Source organism: Anomalospiza imberbis, chromosome 6 (genome assembly GCF_031753505.1).
Source record: "Anomalospiza imberbis isolate Cuckoo-Finch-1a 21T00152 chromosome 6, ASM3175350v1, whole genome shotgun sequence".
Taxonomy (NCBI): Eukaryota; Metazoa; Chordata; class Aves; order Passeriformes; family Viduidae; genus Anomalospiza; species Anomalospiza imberbis.
Genome location: NC_089686.1, coordinates 51,907,758 through 51,921,365, shown reverse-complemented (window position 1 = coordinate 51,921,365; position 13,608 = coordinate 51,907,758). Strand labels below are relative to the sequence as shown.

The 13,608-nt window shown below is 42.9% G+C and overlaps 1 protein-coding gene across 2 annotated transcripts in view; it reads right to left on the bottom strand.

Annotated features, from left to right (window-relative positions):
* Window positions 1-5,679, bottom strand: part of NAV2 (neuron navigator 2) — a 405,891-nt gene extending 400,212 nt beyond the window's left edge. Inside the window, exons 1-2 of one of the 2 annotated variants that reach the window (XM_068194174.1) lie at window positions 5,512-5,679; window positions 1,819-2,432 (exon numbers count right to left, since the gene is read on the bottom strand). In XM_068194174.1, the coding sequence (XP_068050275.1) occupies window positions 1,819-1,893 (75 nt within the window). In that variant the 5' untranslated portion in view covers window positions 1,894-2,432; window positions 5,512-5,679. Of the gene's footprint in view, window positions 1-1,818; window positions 2,433-4,699; window positions 4,926-5,511 lie in introns of those variants that run through there. The other variant, XM_068194170.1, reaches the window with a different exon arrangement.
* Window positions 5,680-13,608: the final 7,929 nt, after the last annotated feature.

Sequence of the window (13,608 nt, the reverse complement as noted above, 5' to 3'; positions counted from 1 at the left end):
TGTCAGTTAGTAGATTATGCTTGGTGCAATTAAGATACCTTCAGGAGTTTTATTTTGTTCCTCAAATGCCATTTCTCTCCAAGCAAGCAGCTGCATTTTACCCAATTTCTGAAATCTTCCCAGGCTGCTTAGATTTCTAATGGGGTGACAGAGAAACTACTTTTATTCTTCAGCAGACCTGATGAAACTGTGACACAAACCTCCCTCTAATTAGACAATGCTGTTGAACAGCAAAATTGAACGTCAGCTATTTTTTTTCCTAGCTTAGTTTTCAACTAAAATAAAAATCATACAGGGGAAAGGAGCTCTCCACACAGAGCTGAACACGGCATTTTCTACTCCCCATCAACTCTGCATGGAGGACAACATCACTGATTTATACAGCAGAAACATGTCAAGTTGTAGTGTGCTTGACTGGTGCCACCAAAACAACTTTGGAGTCCCAGTTGTTCACAAGCTACAGTTTTGTCTGAGACAAGGACTTCACTTAGGTCAATTTAATACACCAACCCATTAGGATGGGATAACTCAACATCACCCTGACACACAAAGCTGCCACAAAGCACTTGTGCAAAATAAGGGCCAACATCTGACATTAAGCACATTCCACTGTACATTTTGATTCAAGCCAAAATTACATCTGGCAACTACAGCAAAATGCAAACAGTTCCACCAAGACAAAGACACTGACAAGTGCACAACATTCTCAGCAAATGAAAACACCAAACATCAAGAAAGCATTTTTCTAACCACTCCACTAATGATATCAACAGGAAAAAAGAAGCTAAACTTACAACAAATCTGTTATAAACAAAGTTTCCAGGTGTACCCCAGAGAGGTGGACAGGGCCTTCCTAGTTCCCATGGCAACACTGGAATGACTGCTGGCTACCGATATTGAAATGTTAATTAGTTATTTGCTCTGTTTGTTTTCTCTAAACTACCCAAAGGTAACCTGCCTTCCCCCCCCACCACACTGACATTCTGGGACTAATATGCAAATAAGAAAACCCCCTGGGATCATGGGAGTATTTTTTTGGGGTAAAGACACCCCTAAATAAAAAACTGAACACAGTAAAGGGGGATAGACAAATGCCCTAGCTGAGGAAGAGGGAAACACACCCGTGATCAACTTTTGTCTGTCACCATTAACGCCAAAGCAACTAGATTGGGGTGGGCTGAGGCAAGTGGCAAAGAAAAGACAGAGAGCCCTGGTGCTGCTACCAGGGAAGGAGTGGGGACAGCTGTTGTTGTGGACTTCAGCAACAGACTCTGCACTCCACGTTCCCTCCCCCTTTGGCCACCAGTTGTGCCACAGGGAAGAATAAGGGACAGCTGCTCCTCTGGACTTCAGTGACAGACCCTACACACCTCCTTCTTTTCAGCCACCTGGAAGAGCTACAACAGGGGCGAGCTCTGTTTGGGACCCCTGCCCAGCTGATCTTTTGATTAAAAGAGCTGACCATTAATAAAGGCATAAGCCCTGTTCATTTTAAAATCAATAACCTGACCAGACTCAGTAAGAGTTAGTATACTTCATTTGCACAGTATGTCTCTTCATCAACAACCAGCCAGAATTCTAGAGATTTTTCCCTTCTTTCACTCATATCACAATTTCCCCTTCCCTCAGCTCTTTGCTCCATACTCTGGAAGAAGAGAAAGACAAACATTTTCTAAAACATATAATGAAGAGATCTACAGCTGGCTGAGCAAAGCAAGCAGCACGTGCAAGTGATAAAAGCATTATGTGGAGCTATTCTGCCTCTTGCATCTCCTTCAGTAATTAAAGCAGAAAGTGTTCCCACCTTTTGTCACTTACCCTTTTTTGATCTTCCAGTCCATGTGTCCCAATCTTTCTTTTCTGATGTTGGCTGGATTCAGAGCCAGATTCCATTTCCCTGCTACAAAGACTCTTCCAGACTCTTTAAGCTTCCTCTATAAATCCATAGTGTAAACAACAAAAATCTAAAAATAATTTTTAAAAAGGCGAGACAATTCCTTCAAACCTCGTCCATTGTCTTTTATCATTCTTCTAAATTCCTCTTTGCCATCACTGCTTATTATCCTAACAAGCAGCCATTCTGTGAGCCCCTTTATCCTATAGTAGCTCAGATGAAGGTTTCCATGTAAGTGCCTTACAGAAGGATGGCAGAGCTGAATCCAAATCCAGTCGTTTGTGCCAGATTACTGCTCCATCAGCAGCCTTTTCAGTGCATTCCTGGCACAGATAATTTATATGTCAAGAAAGGTGCAAACGTGCACATAATCCACTGTGTTGACATTATCAGCATCCCTCTCATGGGCCATCTTCCTCCCATCAATCAATGTAAACACTTCGCAGTGATAACTGCCTTTTGCAAATCTAGCAGGTGTTAATTACATAAAATCATCCATGCACACTTGCCATCTTCCTCTATGTATTCAAACAAATACCTAGAAGAGGGGGGAAAAAAGCAGTTTTTACCAGATTGAAAGAAAACACAGCTATTGATGTTCTTGGTCCACCACCAGGAGCTGCAAGTCAGAACTGATATAATAATTACATGTTTTGAACATACTACACTCCTCATCCGAGCTACTCAAAATGTTTTGATGCCTGTTTAGAGTGTTACCTTGCCTCTGGGGCTTCTTGCATAAAGCCAGCCCAGAATGACAATATTGTACATCACAGCGGAACCTACTGCAACAACACTGACTGAAGCCTGCAAGGATCAACTCAAAACTCAGCTTTCCAGGGTTCAGAGTCTCAGACCTAAAGCCAAGTCCATTATTCTCCTGCGGTCTCCTACCCAAGGATCTTTCTCCACAGTCTGTAAAGTTAATGAGTGCCACCTCCCAAAATCCTGAGCACAATAATGCAGGAACAAACAGGTTCTATTATTACTTGGGAAGGAAAGCTGAGCAGAGCCTGAAATCACAGCTTAACAGGTCAACCAGCTTAAAATGTTGTTCTACTCAGAAGCACAAGTTTACTACGAGAGACAAACAGTCTCCTGGGTTAATTTGTAAGGTGGAATCAGTATCAGCAGGCTTCAATATGCAGGCACCAGGAAAAATACATTTACTACACTGAATTCCATACTTAAAAGGCTAAACATCAAATCCATTTCAGCCACCTTAGCTAAGCATGGTATAAGAGCACATATTTAGCTGCATGTTGTTACAAGCCTGGTAAGCAGCAAAAAATTCAAACCTGTGTAATATGTAACAAAGGAACTAATAAATAAAAACATAATCACTCTCCTACCACTGAAGGATAAACAGCATAAAAATAGATTTCTCACAACACAGTGGAAATGCTTGTTCTGCATGCTCAAGTCCCTTGTTATGCCAAGGCAAAGATCTTGAGAAGACAACAGGTAGAAATGCTTGTTCTGCCTCTCACTTCAAATGCTCTCTCACTGCTCCTCACCATGAAGCAGTAGGTCATTAGGCCAGTTCTCTTTCTTCTAAGAGCACAGGAAAGAACACAGCTGATTGCAGCAATGCTTTGCCATTTGAAAGTAATCTAAAAACACATCTAACCCATTTTACAGAGAAACAGGAGGTTTCCAATTCTACTTTAAACCAGAACCTCCTCCTGATCTGTGTTTTCAAACCTGCCAATAGCCACCGAAATCAGACAGGTACCTTGAAGGCAACACATGGCCTCTGACCTTAGCAACAAATATCACAAGGGAAAAAATCCCCAAATTTTATAAATATCCTTAAGTCCCACCGAGGAAAACTTTTCCCCTCCAGTGATTTCACTGCGATGTGACACATGAGACTGCATCAGTCACATCGTGTAATGCCATGTTGGAATAGCATGACATAACCAGTGCAAGTAAGGACAACATGAAAGGTCCCCTCAACTAGGAGGAAAAAAAAAAAAAAAAAGAAGAAGAAAAAGTGCAGTCTCTGGAACTTCCCGTGCATTCAATGTTCCAGCTTTAATCATCATGGAAACAGCCTCTCTAGGGAAACACGTGATGATCTATTTGTATGTAGTACTTAGTACATGCCTGCAACTTAAGACCATGTGTTATAGGTATTTAGTGTCACTGCCCAAGTTAGCTACATTAGGCTTCATATATTTAAAAAAAAAAAAAAATTAACAGGAGGAAAAAAAATGCATCCTGAGGCTTAAAGAACCATTTCAAGTCAGACACAAACCAAAACATTTTTGAATATCTAGACTTAATTTTATTCTTACTACCTCCAGTAAAAATAAGTTTCACTTTTTAATCTTTTTAATCTCTGTGTATATCTGACTGTGGAAATGGATTTATTAACAAATTTAATTTAATGCCAATTAATTAGCATTAAATACAAAACAAAAACTCCAAGAAGAAAAAAAGGTAAGGTTCGTTGGGGCAATCACCACATAGCCAGAGACACTGAAACCAACAAAAACTCCAAGTGACCCAAAAGCCGTGTTACCCTTTTCTGCCATCACAGCAACATCCAAAGCCCCCAGCCGGGCTCTAGCCTCAGCTGGGCTATGACTGAACCTACTCCTCGAATGAACAGCTCTAAGAGCTCAGAGTCCACACCTGACCACGACTTAAACGCATTAACAGTCTCAATGAACCACAGGTGAGTTGACATTCTTACATTTAAGCCATAAGGGTTCCAGCTGGGTATGTCCTACCAGGGTCCATCCTCAACACAGAATCCCAAATATGTCCCCATCTGCACAGATTGTCGCTCAGAAATACCTCGCTGGATACCCAGATGCTCAAGGACGCCGCCTGGCCGCCAGTCTTCCATTCAAAGTAACAAAAATTAACACAACTTTTGGGGGTTTTCTCATTAAAATGTAAGCAATCTTGCAATAGCAGGAATTTTTAATTCCCGCAACTGCCCGTGTTTCGGGAACAAGCAAGCAAGAAAATCCACAAGTTCTTTTTTTCACACGGGAAACAGAAGCCCGGCAGCCTGTGAGTTCCGCGGCTGTGTGCGGTGCCAGACAAAACCCCGCGGGTTTGGGGACACTCCAGCCGCGCCCGCCCGGGGTGGGCTGCGGGGCAGGCGCCTCTCTGCCCGGCACACAGCGACAGATAAAATAACAGCAATAATGTACAAATAATCACAGAAGGCAGCACCAGCGCGACCCGCCCGGTGGCCAGCCCCGCCCACACCCACCCCGCCAGACCGCGTCGAGGGAGCGACCCCGGCGCCGAGCCGCACACCGCCGAGCCCCGCATCGCCGAACTCCGCATCTTCGAACCCCACACCAGTTGCGGCCCCGCCGCCGCAGGGAGTGCGGAGGAGCCGCTCCCGCGCGGCGAGGCTGGCGGTGCCGGCCCCGCCGCGGATGGGGCAGAGTCCCCCGGGACCCCCTCCTTCCCCCAGCCGCTCCCCGGCGGACAGGGCTCGCTGCCACCCCTCGGCTGCAGGCGGGGCGCGGGGCTCCGCCCGCCCGGGGCCGCGTCCCTCCCGTCTCCGGAGCGAGCGCGCCGGGACAAACTTTCGTATCCCTCATGCGCCCCGGGCCGTGCTCCCCGCGTCCGCCGCGTCCCGCCGGTACCTGCCGGGGCCGCCGCGGCGGGGCGGGCGGCTCTGGGCGCTGCTGCTCCCGCGGGCCGGCGGCCCATGCGCCCGGGGCAGGGCAAGAGGCCGCCCTGCACACCCGGCTCCGACTTCAGCGTCGCCGCTCCGCGCCGCCACCACAACTCACTCCGGCGTCACCAGGACAACGAGCGCCCGCCCTTCGCCGATCCCCCTCCCTCCTTCCCTCCCGCCCTCCCCGCGGCACCGCCTGCGCCGCCCAGCGCGGGGCCTCCCACGTGGGGCCGCCAAGGCAATGGAAGGCGGGGTGCGGCCGGAGGATGCCGTCGAGAGCCGCTCTCGAGGCGAGAGTGGGTGTGAGGGGTGGCAGGAGGCAGCGGCCGGCACCTCCCGCCACCCCTCCGGCCACCTGCCCCTTCGGCTCTCCCGTGTCACTCGCCCAAATAAACCCCTCGAGGCCGCAGTGTCGTCAGCAGAGCGCTGCGAGCAGGCTTTTGGACAGAGCGTGTCATGTCCCTCGTCAGCCCAGCCCGCTGTCCTACATCCCGTCCCTGTGTCTTGGGATCCTGCATCGCTGCGGGACCGCGGGCACGCAGGTCCGGGGCATGACGCCCGAGGGATACCACATAGGTATGTTGGTCTCACAGCAGTATTAATGCAATATATTGTTGGTACCAAACGTGTCTTGATTAGGTGTATATACAAAAAAAAAAAAAAAAAAAACGAATGTAAACGTGGTTATCACCCTCTCGTTAGTGCAGATCTTTGCATTGCTTGGAGCTGGGCCAGCTGCTCCAGAGCCTTGCAGGCTTTAACAAGCTAGAGCTAATAAGCCAGGCTGGGTGTAAGTTCACTCCTCGCAGAGCCACTTAGAAAGTTCAACACCACTTCTGGAAATTACAAGTAGCTGCACTCCAGAGGGTCCAGCAGAAGCTATCCTTGGTCCAACTCGACTTACTGGCCCAGCAGCCTTGCTCACCCTGCCTGTCCCACACATCTTCTCTAGGGGAGCAAAAGGAGTGCTAGCAAATATTATCACAAATGTGAAATAAAGGGGGATTTATATCTAAAGATTTGGCCCCAAACTGAAATGTGCTTCTTATAGTGGGAGTGCTGTAACACACTGTTCTAAGCAGAATGTTACTGTCCAAGTCTGGGCTGGCTGGAGGCCACAGAAGTAGGATAATGTTGAGGGACTGTTGATTTCTGAGGGCAATCAGCTGGTTACGCTTCACCGCCTGCTCTGACTACAGCCCAAGGAACCAAGGGTGGCTCCTGCCATCACCCTCCACCAGAGACTAGCAAGAAGAGGAGTGGTTCCTGTTCCATGGGAGCATATATTCAGAAGCATCATCAGCTTTCACCCTTCCTATCCCAGCTAGGTATATCACCAGCGCAGATTTTCAAGGCATTTTCCTCATTTTCTCTCTACACTTGCTAGTTTGTCCTGTGTGTGACTCCTGTGGCACCTCATTCCTGAGCAGAGAAAATTCAGTCCAACCTCAAATAAAATTATGGCTACAGTCTTGCCCTTCTTTTAGCTTTATCCTCAAAGCTTGATTCATCAGAGCTTTCAGGCTAGTATTTGGTACATCTACCAGTAAATAAAATTTACATCTCATTTAGACCATTTCTTTAGTTCTGTACTTTAAATGTCAAAGTATGTGGCCTCTGTAAAAAGTAACCTATGAACCTAGGTTGCCTAAGGTTTTCTTTAAGCTTACCTGGAAAAACAAGATGTCACAAACATCTTTTTTTTGTGCTCTTGGGCTGCTGTGGTCTTGGGACCTTTGAGGACAATGTGTCTTGCAGAAAGCTTCTTTGCTGTGACTCTCTTTCTGACCCATGTTCCAAGGCCTTTTCAAGCATTTTAAGGGACTTGGTGACTGCCAGCTCCTCTGGAATATGACATTTCTGTCAATGTGTGACCCAACTGCCATTTTTTTCATACCAATATTTCTCATGCAGACAACAGGAATGAGAAATTAAGACAGACTGGTTCTTTGGCAAATTCAGGTAGTATTTTAGTATGGTAAGAGATGGTTTATATTACTTAGAAACTCTGCTTCTACTGTAACATTTTTATGTTTAGAAAAATCTTATTTTAAAATATGTGGCTAGAGGTAGAAAAGAAGATTAGAACAGCCTAGTCAGTGATAAAGGAAAATTTCAATTCAATGGGACTGCTGTAAAGGCCCTTATTTATTTTTCTCAGCAGTTGCATTCACTCGCTTGCCTGCAGCTTTAGTAGCTGTGGAGGTTTTCTTCTGTAAATTCTTCAAAGTGATGGATTTTCTCTTTGAAATAATGCTTGACTGTAGAGAACTACAGAAGTATAACTTTTTTTTTCCTGTGCACGTGATGTTTTGAGCTTTGAAAAGACGTGTGTACTGCCACCTCTTTTGTTAATTTGCATGCCAAGAGCCTAAAAATTTGCATTACTGGCTTCATGCTCCACAACTGAAAGCAAGGACAGTGATCTCCCACTCTTTCCAGTTAAAGGTCATCTGAAATACATGTTCCTCTATGGCTCAGACTAGCGAGACATTCAACATTTCATTAATCAAAGAAGCACAAGGCTTATTTTTATTGATTAAATCTTATAGTTGTAACAAGAAGCACTAGTGTACAAGGTGTTGCACATATGCACCCTCCCCAATGTTTATAGTTGGGGAATTGCAATTTAGACAAAAGGCAAGAGGAAAAAAAAGCAGGATTTTAATCTCTGTTTTAGAAGCAGAAAGCTATGGCACAGAGCTGAAGAGGAGAATTTGCCAAGATCACATCTCCCAATTGAATCAGCATCTTAACCACAAGCTATTCCTGCTCTTGTTGGTTCTTATCCTTTTGATGTATTCCAGCTTGTTAGATAGGTAAAAGTAATCATGTATAAAGTTACAGCCTTGGACTCTAAAAAGACAATGATCAAAGTCCAAGTTCTCATTAGACATTAACACAGAAGTAATCCCATACATAACCAAAGGTAATAGTCATTGTCCTGTAAAAATCAGCAACAAAGCACTTAAAATGCACACTTTTAGTCCTGGGATAATGTCAATCAAATCCCAGTACAATTCCTATGAAAAAGCCATTTAGTATTTTCACAGAAAGGAAAAGATTGTGGGGTGGGAGCAACAGCCTGGGACTCGGGACTCCTGAATTTGCCAGCTTTGATTTATCTAAGCCCACCCTGTGTTCTGTGGAAGCATACCAGGTTCCCACAGGATAAAGTCTAAATGCCAGCCATGTACTGTAAATGTGTTAAATCAAAGATTGTCTTTGACCACCAATTCTACAGAAGTTGTGCTAAACAAGCCTTTCCTCTAGGCTGGAGCTCAGAGGCAGCAAGTCCTCAGTGCCTGAGTCCACACTGACACTGGCTATGCTTTGGAGCTGTGATCTCAGCATGGACAGCAGGACCTAGCCTGCTGCATTTTAATCACCATTGCAATACAAGGTTTCTTCAGTGCTCTGGAAGTCCTGATGCCATAAACCCACGCTTTGCCATGAGCATTTAGAAATATGAGGCTTCCTCTGCAAGGGCCTTTTTCCTGACACTGCTAAATGTCAGAGAAAGTTCAGTTCTAACACATTAAAATATGCTTTAAAATACTGAATATTATTCACACTCTCAAAGAACTAGCTTTTATTTAAAGTGGAAAACGTTTCATAATTAGAAAACAAAACATTCATGAAGAGCTACATACAATTCATCCTCTGAAGAATTTAAATCATTTAGCTTCAGATAATTCAGCTTTGATCCATAGACTGTACAAGTCAACATTTCCTGAGGTGTTTTCACAGACTTTTGAGGACAATCTTGAGTTCATTTGTCTGTGTGTCTGCTGCAGGGTCTGGTAAAACATTCTGTTACAAAACTGATGGTTGCAATGGTGGTAAGAGTGTTTAGATAGCAAAAAAACAGGGATGTTAAATTAAATAGCAAAGCTTTCATTAATTTTTCAGGCTCTGTTATGTACCTTTTAGCTTTTGGCTCTAGCTAATCAATTTGAATGTTCATATAAGTTCTGACTTTAGGCAATGAATTCTTAAAAATGTCTTATTTCGCATTTTTAAGATGTTATTGTGTAATGCATGTACATTAAGAGAAGTTATTGCTTTTGCAGATAGAATGCATCTTTAGAATCTATTTTGCCTCTCTGACACCCAATATAACCTTTGAAAGATTAATTCTTGAGATAGCTAATACTTTAGGCAGCCAGATTCTGTCATTCTTTATTGTATTCTTTGGCATGAGGGGGATTGGTTTTCCTTTATAAATATGAAAGATTTCTTTAAATAACATTTAGGTTTGGAAGATGAAATCAAATGCTGATCAATTGAATGCAACAGGTATATAATATCCCAGAGCTGTTTCACCCATTTACCACTCCTGTGATCTGAAAACCATTTAGACTAAAGAGAAAGTTCAAACACTGAATTTAAACGACAGCTTTGAAAGGAAAAGAACAGTTGTTCTCTAAGAATTATGTCCCCTATACTTGTTAAAAGGTGCGCTCCTGGACCTCTTTGGTAAGAAATATTTTGTAAGTAATAATTCTTTGGTAAGAAATATCCTCACTCATGGCTCCTAAAGACCAAGAATTTATTTCACACTGCCTTATATTTCAGTGTAAATATTCTAGGACAACCCTCTGTCTGTTGTTCTTATTGATAGCTCGCATATCTGTCATCCTCAGAGTTGTCAGTCTGTATTTCCATGGTTAGAATGTTTATTTCTTCAAAGTAACTGGCTCCCTCCATGGCCTGTGTCCATGGACAGCCAGCATCTTCCATGGTCACTCATTACTGTAATGAAATACCTTTGCAAACATTAAGTTAGGATTGTGCTGAGCTGTATTTTGGATTTGTGCTGAGCACACAATAATATGCGTGTTCACACATAATATAGATATTAATAGTAATAATATGTGTGTTCACACAATAATATAGATATTAATAGTAATATTGATAATATAGAGATATTTTTGTTATGCCTGAGCAGGGCTTACACAGAGACAAGGCCTTTCCTGCTTTTTGTATGGCCACGCTGGTGAGGAAGTTGGGGAGTTGAGAAGAGACACAGCCAGAACTGATGACCCCAGCTGACCAAAGGGATATTCCAGGCCATGTGAAACTGTGCTCAGTATATGAAGTGGGGAGAAGGAGGAAGGGAGATGTTTGGGGTGATGGGGTTTGTCTTCCCAAGTAACTGTAGCACATGATGGGCCCCTGCTTTCCTGGAGGTGACTGAACACCTGCCTGCCCATGGGAAGCAGGGAATTAATTCTTGTTTTGCTTTGTTTGTGTGCATAGTTTTGCTTTCCCTAAGAAACTGTCTTTATGTCAACCCACAAGTTTTTACTCTTCTGATTCTCTCCCTGATCCCACAGCTGGGGCAGTGAGTGAGTGGCTGTGAGAGACTTGGCTGCTGACTAAGGTTAAACCACAACAGTCCTTTTTCTCCTCACAGTTTTCAAGATTTGAGCTCCCTGTTTTGCTTTAACAGGGTACCTTGAGAGTGCCTTGGAAGAGCTGCATTCAAACAAGTTCTCCAGATCAATTGTCTGTGTTTTTTTTCTGAATGAAATGTGCCTCACAAGTTAGTCATGTATTCTGCAAAAGGCCGTTTAATGAAGCTGAATACTGCAAGCATAAGCAGCAAAAATATTTTGTTTACTTAACATTTATACATACTCAAGTAAAAGCTTGTTACATTTGGTTGGCTAAGCTTGTTTTCAAAAGGGACCTAGAAGGCTGAAAAGTTAAATAAATCAATATATGCATAACAACACAATCATTCATATTAGCATTCTAGTTAAATCAATTATTAATTCTTCTTTGAGGACGAAGTGGTGGTAAAACAACCCTAGCCTGATATCTAGTAGCAATATTACAGTCAACTCAAAATTCCAGATTATATCAACACATGTCTATATAATACAGAAGAAACTTTCAGACCTGAAATTTAAAGAGAAATCTGAATAACCATATGCTTATTTGAGTATTTAAATATGGGTTGAAACTAGCTGCTCTCCACCACTGGCTTGTAGATATCTGCTCTGTCTGCAAATAAAGAGGAAACTTTCCTACTGACTTTAAATGGCTGAACTGGAAGAGAAGGATATTGTCACAGCAGCAGAAGCAGAAAGGGGAATTTCTGAAATACATTGCCTCTTGTCAGAAATTAATATGAACTCCACTGGGAAGATGAGAGACACTACAACAGCATCTTTTTGAAAACATGACTGGCTGCTCAGTCTTGGACAATCTGGGTATCTGGAATGTTGTAACTGAGCATTGAATGGTGAGGTTTTTCCTTGCTGATGAAGAGTTCTCCATCCTGTTTGTCAGAAAAAATTGCAATACCACGAAGCATTGCCCAGCCAGGAGCTGTAAGATCAGCACTGGAGAGAAAACGGAAACCTTCTGCAGCAGGTCAGTCTTTTCATACTGACTCAGAAGACAGGAAACTGAGCCTTTCCTCTTGGAGACAGTGAAAGATGGTATGGGATGCCTCATGTGGATCAAGAGGGTGATCACAAATGCCTGGAAAAAGCAGCTTTCCACAGATTTTAGTTAGTGGCTACAGCCAAGAGGGATTTTCTTCTTTTCACAGGCCTGGAGGATGGGACTTCCAATATCCAAATCAAGAAGCTGAGGTGGCAACCCTTATTTCCTTGCTCTGACTCTGTCCTTAAATATGTGTACTCCAAGGTCTCCAAAAAGCTTACTTACAGTTCCCTGAGACTTATTAACGGTTCTTACCCTGCTCTCCCCTCTCTCCAATCTTCTTTCTAGGGAAAAAGAAGTTACTGAGGAGAATGGCTGTGGACAGTCTTACAGCTTCAGAGATGGAAACAGAAGCAATAGAGTTAATGGATGACCTAGTGGCTCCAGATAGAAATTGGTAGGCAAATATATTCTATGCCTGGATCAGTCACTGAGAAACCTGATCTGATGTCCTTGTTTGGAGCAAAAGTTTGAACTAGAGATCTTCTGAGGCCATTCTAACCTGAGTTATCCAGTCATTCTATGAAAATGAGGAATCTGCTTTACAGAAACCAGTGCAGATCTTAGGATAGAGAAGATGGTTTCCATTTAGAAAACAAATTATGCATTTTGAAAAGATCATATTAGGCCAATTATTTTACAGTCTGAAGTGATATAAACCTGATAGAGGAACTTATGTTTTCCTAATGTGAGCCTATAGAGAGAGCAGTGTAAATCTTTCAGCATTGATGCAGTCCTACAAAATTCAGCTAGATATAACCAGGACCACATTTTTAATTGGGAAAGCACAAAATAGAAGATTAAAAACATTGCTAAGAAGTTTTTACATTAACTTTGTTAATATGAAAAAGATTATTTTAAAAATGGGCATTTGCAACCTCATGTTATCTGTACATCAAATGAAAATATATTTGCCTTGATTCTAAGGTAAGTTTATATGATTATAAAGATCTTCATGAACAGGTAAGGTAAGGAAGAGAGAGGTTGTGACTTCACATTTTTGCTTTAATATTTTCCACTTCTATACTCTCTTTTATCTAAGGATTTCAAACCACTCTATGGACATTAATGAATTAAGCTTCACAGCAGTCCTGAGAGAAAAGGTAATGATTTAAAGACTGAAATTCAAAGAGATGAATGGATATAAATGGGAAATAGCCTTCTTAAAATATCATATACTATTCAGACCATATGGAAAATCCCCTGTTTTCCTCTATCTATCCCATGTGCCTTCAAGGCAATTCACAGTACTGGAAAATTGCTAAGAAGTGTTTACAACTGTTTATATACAGACAGATTGGATGCAATGACAACATTGCAATAATAAACAGGGAGTAGATCAGACTGGAAAAAAAAAGTATTATTTTGTTAATTTCGGCCTTTAGAGGTAACAGATTTTACAGAACACTTTTGTACTAAACTGGATTTGCTTTACAAATGACCACATTCAGGACCCTATGAAGTCACTTAGCCAAGACTGTAGAGTTGGAGAAATGCTCTTCTGCTCAGAATCAAACCCAGTCTCTGAACACAGCGGGCACAGCAAGGAAAGGGCACAGCAAGGAAAGGAGTCCTAGTTCTCACTGGAATGCAAAATATACAG